This window comes from Crocodylus siamensis, chromosome 12 (genome assembly GCF_052110815.1).
Source record: "Crocodylus siamensis isolate JL-2025a chromosome 12, ASM5211081v1, whole genome shotgun sequence".
Taxonomy (NCBI): domain Eukaryota; kingdom Metazoa; phylum Chordata; order Crocodylia; family Crocodylidae; genus Crocodylus; species Crocodylus siamensis.
The window spans coordinates 5,930,575-5,938,349 of NC_143406.1; the positions used below are offsets into that span (position 1 = coordinate 5,930,575).

The following is a 7,775-nucleotide window of genomic DNA, read 5'->3' on the forward strand; positions in this document are numbered from 1 at the left end:
TCCTGTTCTTATTCTGCTTTCCACTGTAGGAAAACTCATAGTGGGCCTCCACGAGCTGGGAATAAGCTGTAGATCATCCCCCCAGCTTCTTGGTCCCAAGTGCCTGGAGCAGCCTTGCCTGGAGCACGCCTGCAGACTCAGGCAGGTCGGACGTGCTCAGGCGCGCTCTTCTTGGCACCTGCTCTTGCCGTGGGATAGACAAGTCCTTTGGGGCTGGTCACCTACCTGCGCTCAGGGTCTGACATCTGAACCAGTTTATACAAGTCAGGCCCCCCCAGTATTTCTGTGGAAACTGAAAGCCTAATTCCCATCGACTCCCTTTAGGCTTCCAGCAAGCGGTCGATGCTGCAGCCTTCGGTGAAGCGCTCTCTCCTTCAGACAAGCCTCTTTCACTCCCCTCCCACCCAGGAGCCGGTCTCGCTAGCACATTAAAATTCAGACTTAAGGATGCCTAAGAGTCTGTGGGGAGCGGAGGGGTGCCTGAAATGATTTTCCTATGGCTAGATAAGGACTTTTGTGATTTGCCTGGGAAGATGCAGGGGGAGAGATAAAACCATCAGCTTTGTTTTGCAAACCAAACCGGAGAATAAATCCTGAGAAAATCAGCAGCAATCTGCGATGTCACCGCCATTAGCTTCTTCAGGGGCAATTCAAGGGAAGCCTCTGCTGTCGTAAATCTCCCGATATTTCAGATGTCCGCTAGCGGAAGAAACGCTCCGCCGCTGCCCGCACCCTCCCGGCTTGACACAAGCAGCCCGCAGCCCACACGATTGCTCTGACGTCCCACCTGCCCCTGGCTGCCCACCCCTGGGGTCACCCAGAGGTAACTGCGGGGCAGGAAGCCTCCCTGAGCAGCCTGCCCCAGCAGGGATTAACCGCCTCGCTGGGCTGCTGCCCTCGACAATTTTCTGGTCAGTAACTTTTTGAAAGGAGAGCGTGTCTAGCGTGGTAGGGAGGGGGCAGGCAGGAGGGAGCTGAAGGGAGAAGACACGGTGGCTGGATGCTTGAAACCAGCTCTCCAAGACGATCTTCGTGGCAGGGATTTAAAATTTCCTCCCTCTCTACCCTCCAAATAACCATGCACGGGCAGCTGTGCAGCCGCGGGACACGCCGTGGAATAAGGAACGGGATCTCTCTGCCCCCTTCCCTCCATCGCATCCCTCTTGCAGGCAGGCATGCATCCCGCCATCGAGAAATTCGCTACCTGTTGGGTCGTCTAGCTAGCGGGTCGGAAGACGGCTCTTATTCACTGGAAGAAAGGGGGGCCGCAGCAGCATCCCGGATGCCCCAACCCCGAAACATTGGAGCATCCAGAGTCCCGAACCCCTCCACCAATTTCGGAAACTGGTTTTTAAAACTGGTCGTCCCCTGAACTTTGGATGCTGACACCTCACCCGTGTGGAGGTGCTCCTCGGCGTGGAATAACGCACGCTCTTCAGGCTGACGTCCAGCAAGGGGAGGTGCCATGGGGGTTGCGTGGGGCACCCGGCGCTGGGGAGCTGGAGTAGGGCAGGGACCGGGAGTGAACAGGACATCCGCAAAGCACGGGAAAGGGGCAACACGAGTCCATGTACTCCCTGGCACGAACGCAGCAAAGTGGGGCAATCCTCTTTAAAGCTCCCTGGTTCGTGGTAACAGGATACAAGGTAGTCTTGTGGGGCTGACTAGGAGAACGCTCTAAAAGGGCGAACACATATTGTATTGATCCAAGGTTTTAGTAGGACTGGCTATTTACTTAAAGCTCATTAAAGCTAGAGACCTATTTCTCTTTGCATACCACCTCCTGCCTGAGCCAAATTTTCCAACAATAGGGCTCAGGCCCAGCGTTGGCTGCTCTGAAATCTCTTCCTAACCACCCACTTTCCTAGTACCGAAGCTACCTCCTGTATTTCTTTTTTTCCACCCCGGTGCAAACCCAGGGAAACATGGGTTTATGCTTTGCCGTTACATATTACTGCAAAACAGAACGTGGGCTCAATTTCTTCTCTGAATCAGCATTGATATGGGATTCACTGAACAACATTTGAACTGTTGTATCTTCTGGTTATTCCTTTGGAGCAAACGGGGCATGAAAGTGCAACTCTGAGCAGGTCTGAAGGCAATTCAGCACCTTGTCTGACAGCGAAGCCAAACTGAGCATATTCAACACCCCTCCGAAGAAACAATGGTCCCTTCAGAAGTCCCTTGGCATCTCTGTATTTATTTCTAGGTCTGCAGGTGCATGTGTTTATAGAGATGCATATAAAAGCCGCCCCCTCCCCATGGTTTAAAGAACAGGCTTAGTTTTCCAATTTAACTAATTAAGGAGCTGAATCAGACCCGGGTGCTCTTTTATCTCTTTTTTTGGCTGCATTTGAAGGGCACTGGCTGTAAAAGAAAATCAGGCCTTGTACTTACAATGAGGGAGGCTCAAGCACAGTTCCTAAAGATTGCTTTCCTCCCGAGATTGATCGTGGGGAGGAAGTGCTGTATGTTCTGGCTCCTCATGCTGTCATGAGAGTCATCCCGGTGACTCCGGGGATTGAGTTACAGGCAGTTATGTAATTCAGCCTCTGCACCTTTTGTCCTGCTCTTTTCAACACTTAGATACCTAAAAGGCAAAAGACTGCTAACCTTTTAAAGGTATAGTATCCTTTTTAAAAACAAAAAAACCACACACCAGTCAGCTTCACCCCAAGTAGCAGGCGACGCTGTGCTCCAGAAGATCAGGTCGCTGCTCATAGGCAACGCAATCACTAAGCTTACAAAGTCCTTTCCGTTCGAGGCCCAACTTTCCAGTTCTCCATATAGAAGACTCCTCTCGAGGGAAGCATTTGGCCCCGACGATTTCCTGTCTCATATTTGTATCCTAAACAATAATTTTGCATTGAAAATATTATCTGCTGTGGAAGAGTTTCTGTGGTCACGCTTTCACTTGCAAGCACTGGGAGGCTCTTTGGGGGGGTTTTGTGCTTTTCTTCTCTTGATTACTTTGCCTTTTGGCTCTTGAAAACGTCCGTGCTTTTAATGTGGGTATGGGCACACCCCATTTGGCAGTTCTGCTATTTCCAAAACGAGGAGTGAATATTAACTTGCAATGCTGTGGAGGATGCAATGGCTGCTTGTCCCCGGTAGAACAGGGGAGAATCTGGGAAGGTGGAAACCCACCCACTACCAGCGCTTTGAAAGAAAGGGGAAATTTAAGCTATGTAGCAAGAGAGAAAAAAAAGTCTGCCTGTCAGTGAGATCGGTTAAGCTATGATTAAACCTCCAAAGGAAGTGGTGAAAGCCCCATCACTCACTTGAGACATTTAAAACGAGACTGTGTGAGTCACTAGGAAATGTACTGCTGGGTACAGTCCTGCACTGCAAAATGAACTTGATGACTAGTTTGGTCCTTTCCACATCGAAATGTCTCTGATCTAATAGAGCTGCAGAGCAGGGTTATCCCTCTTGTGTCTTCATTAGAGATCAGACCTGTGTCTTTTTTTATTCACATGGCCTTTCAGACTTGTTAGAAGTCTTCTCACTGGAAATTTTCCATCCTTAAGTGTTTGACTCAGCTTGCTAAACAAATACCGTAGAAGAGATCTAGCCTATATTAATAGTCAAAGGATGTAAAACACACTTTGAAGCCACTAGTTGAAAAATGCCTCTTTCTTGCTGCATTTTAACACTGCCCCATTACAGCCCGCTGTGTTACAGGATTATTCTGGGCATGTTTTGGGAGGTGCTATGAGGCTCTCAAGGCTAGTTTGGGACAAAGCTGATGGAGTGATCTTAGCCTGAATTCCCTAGTTGGCAAATATCCTTGCTCCTGTGGGTTTAGTGTAAAACCACAACATTATTTTAGAGTGAGCCTGCAGTTTGCATGCACCTAGAATAACAGTCTGCAAGTTATCAGTGCTCCAAACTGTTACTTTTGGCATGCCGACTAAGCTATTTTACCTTGCTATGGACCAGTGACAAAGCCTAGCAGTCAACATGGGACAACGAAAGAAAGCTGGATCACTGCTCTGACATATCCACGGCATAGTTAGGGTTAAAAATGACCTTCCTCCCCACGTTCACCCCCCATAGCCGTGCGTGTGAAAAATTATTGGTCAAAAAATAATTGCTCCTGGGACTGGTTCATTTATTTATTGCACGATGCCACCAGCAGGCTGCCAGTTCAGAGAGCCCATTTTCAGTGCTGCTTGCAAATCAAGGATGTTCGCCGGGTACGGAGCATGGACCACTAAGCACCCTCCGCTGCCGCGCGGCCCTACCCCCACATTGCATATAAGCATCGTTGTTCAAAAATCATTTAGCGCTTGCCCTAAAGCAAACAATGTGGTGGAACAGGCCGTGCAAACACGACTCGAGCTCCGTGTCCAATTGTTGGAATTAGAAACAGATTTTAATTGTTTTAGATTCAAAACAGGAACCGTCCAGATTCTTACAAATGTCCTTTGCTGCAGATCATCCTGTGGGGTCGAACGGAGAAGTGCCTGAAGGAAACCACAGAGGAGATCAGGACAATGGGAACAGAGTGTCATTACTTCGTTTGCGATGTGGGAAACAGAGAGGAGGTCTATCAGCAAGCCAAAGCTGTCCGAGAAAAGGTTGGTCTTTAGGGTGGATCTGCTGTCGGGCAGAGCAGGGAAAACCCATCCATCTTTAGCAAGTGGGAAGTGTCCTCCAAGAAACCGGGAAGAAGAACGGCTTGGACTTAGCAGTCTGGCCTTTAAACTCCTAGATCCCATGGCAGCGAAGACAGAGCCCGATTACAGTGACCCCCGTGCAAAGCTGACACAACGCTGCTACCAAATCTGGCTTGATTTCCAGTGGTAACCTTCCACGCTAATTTTGCACAGGTATGACACCGATGCAAAAAGCAAGCCTGGCAGAGTCCAAGTTACGTGAAGTTTGGATTTTGAGGCTGTAGCAAAAAAGCTCAGTGGGGAAAGAGCTGAGATGGGGGGAAAAAAATCAACGTCCCATCCCGAATCCAGCTTTTCACCTTTCCGAAAGTATCCAGATGACATTATAGCACTAAGACTGAACTACAATTTGCAAACAATAGAATTACAAAGGGACGAACGCAGAATCCACCCAGAAAAGGCAGTTAGTTGTTGATGCTGAGGACACTGCTTTTACATTTGTAATCCTTATCAAAACCCGGTCCCTTTTATTCCAGCTGCCTCCCCCCCTCCCCTTACTCTCTCTTTGTAAGGGACACGTCTTTCACTCTGCTTTGTCTTTGTTTCTAAAAATATTGGTTGCCCCCGAAATAACATGTCGTGGACCTGCCCCGGAGGGAAGGGAGCACGCACCTGTGCAGAAGTCGGTGTCTGTGCCTCAGCTAGTCTCATTTGTCCCCGGGCACGCTGCGGTAGCCAGAAGGATTACAAGGCCCCCTGTGCTAGCCTGCCAGAGGACATGGATGCAGACTTTCGCCGACAGGCCAACAGTGAGCGTAGCAGTTGCGAGAGGGAGTGTTTGCTGTAACCCATTGTCTCCCTAATCCTTTTGCCTTTTCTGGTTTTTCCAGGTGGGTGATATCACCATCCTCGTGAACAACGCTGCCGTGGTTCACGGAAAGAGCCTGATGGACAGCGACGATGATGCGCTGCTCAAATCACAGCACATAAACACCCTGGGACAGTTCTGGGTAAGATAAGCTCCCGTATCCAGTGTAGTCAGACTTGGAAACGAGGGCGACAGATTGCAGCCAGTAAACACAGCTCCCCTGCTAGACCTTCCTAAACGGTTCTCGGGAAGATCAGCCCGCCATGAAAACAAGCCAGAAAAAACAACGAGAAGGGCAGAGGCCAGAGGAGAGGGGTCTGAGAAAAAAATTGAATTTGACAGATTCCTTCAAATTGACTTCTTCGAAAATAGCGTATTAAAGGCTTCCAGTAATTACACAGCATTTGACGCTTCCAGTAATTACACAGCATTTGACGCTCTTTCACACCCACTCTGAGCGTTACAGGAACAAACCCGATTCCCTTGGAGAAAACTAAAGCCCACGGAGGAGACTCTTGCTGTTCAGCTCACATCTGGAACATGCGAGAAGCATGACCAGATGCACAGCGATGGAGCCTGCAGCATGCGTACTCGGTTTTTAATTAGATGAACACAAAAGCAGTTATTTGTCATTCCTGGTGTCACCCAAGCTTTTGTCGCTCCTGAACATACAGTGTGTGCTCTTTGCGGCCTCTGGATGCCGTTTGGCTTGGGGCTTTGATGCATTGCTCGGGCCGTCTGCTGAAATTCACCTCTTTTGCAAACAGTTGCAGGAGCAACAAGACCCCCAGTTGGTCGCAACGGGACCACGCTTGTTTTTCCAGGGGCTGGGATTCGTGCTGCATCTCTGCTTAACAAGGGTTTTCTCTTCACTCTTCTCCAGACCACCAAGGCTTTCCTGCCCCGGATGCTGGAACTGCAGAACGGACACATCGTGTGCTTGAATTCTGTCTTGGCCTTGTCGGCCATCCCGGGGGCCATCGACTACTGCACCTCCAAAGCGTCTTCCTTTGCCTTCATGGAGAGCTTGACCTTGGGGCTGCTTGACTGCCCCGGAGTGAACGCTACCACGGTGCTGCCTTTCCACACCAGCACAGAGATGTTTCAAGGCATGAGAATCAGGTCAGTCCACAGGAGCTGGGGCAAAGCATCTCATTTTAAATGAATCGCCACAACACACTCCTAATTAACGCCTCATTTAGTTAAGAGCGTCTGATGTCCCGTCCGGCTGCCGGGGAGCACAGGGTCGCTCTCAGCCACCTGGAACTCATCAGACCGGTTCTTGCGCTTTGCCGGCACGTTCGTGCTCCCCGACATGTACTGCTCGGCCTGCCTTCGCTAGGAAAGGGCGTCCTCCAAGTAGTCGCTTCTGCAGAGAAAACTGGAAGCGAAGTTGCATGGGTTGTGGGGTGAGCCAGCTGCGGAGAGCAGCACAGAGAAAACACGCTGACCGTTCAGGTGCTTCAGAGAGGAGAAAAATCTGCACAGGCCTTGGGGATCGGCAGCCCAAATCCAGTCCCTTCCTCATTGCCGTGGAAGGGATCAGCCCTTCCTTGCTGAAGCGATGGCGGCAGCCCCATTGACTACAGCGAGAACTTCTCGGGCGCCTTGTTGCAAGCTCCTGTGAAAGCAATCCCGATTGAGGGGCTGATGACTAACCAAATCTCCTTTTACCTGGGTTGGATCAGAAGCTGCCGGTGTGAACCATTCGTGCAGTTTGTGCACCCGTGGCATTTATGAATATCATCATTAGTACTAGGAAGGCATATTATTGGTACCAAAGGGAACAGGGAGCAGCTGTTTTCGTCCTTCACCTGCCAATAAACCAAGCAGAGGGTGGAGAGTCGAAGATGCAATGGCAGGAGCGTGGCTTTAAGTTTCCGGCAGTATTATGCAGGCTATTGCTTGAGCAGGTCCCTGCAGCGGGGGTCTTTGTGGCCTCTCCTGCCTGTCCCTAGAGGATGAACCATGTTCTCCCCTGGGCCCCGCTGCCAGCCCAGCTGTGCTGACAGGCGTGAGGGTGGCAGGGTGGGAGACTTACACAGGGGGGCAGGTATTCGTGTGCCAATGGCCACCAATAGCTCAGGAAGCAAAAGGGCCTTGGTTTGTAGTACCCAAAACCCAGTAAGGAGTTTCTTTCTTTCTTTTTTTCATTCAGGTTTCCCAAATTATTCCCTCCTCTAAAGCCAGAGACAGTGGCCAGGAGGACAGTGGAAGCCGTTCAGATGAACCAAGCCCTGCTTCTCCTGCCCTGGACAATGAACATCCTTGTCATCTTGAAAAGG

At 50.2% G+C, this 7,775-nt stretch overlaps 1 protein-coding gene across 1 annotated transcript in view; it reads left to right on the forward strand.

Moving 5' to 3' along the window:
- Positions 1–7,775, forward strand: part of DHRS3 (dehydrogenase/reductase 3) — a 33,559-nt gene that overhangs the window by 22,976 nt on the left and 2,808 nt on the right. The window contains exons 2-5 of the mRNA XM_090023185.1: positions 4,440–4,583; positions 5,513–5,632; positions 6,374–6,612; positions 7,649–7,774. Of these exons, the coding sequence (XP_089879311.1) occupies positions 4,440–4,583; positions 5,513–5,632; positions 6,374–6,612; positions 7,649–7,774 (629 nt within the window). The remainder of the gene's footprint in view (positions 1–4,439; positions 4,584–5,512; positions 5,633–6,373; positions 6,613–7,648; position 7,775) is intronic.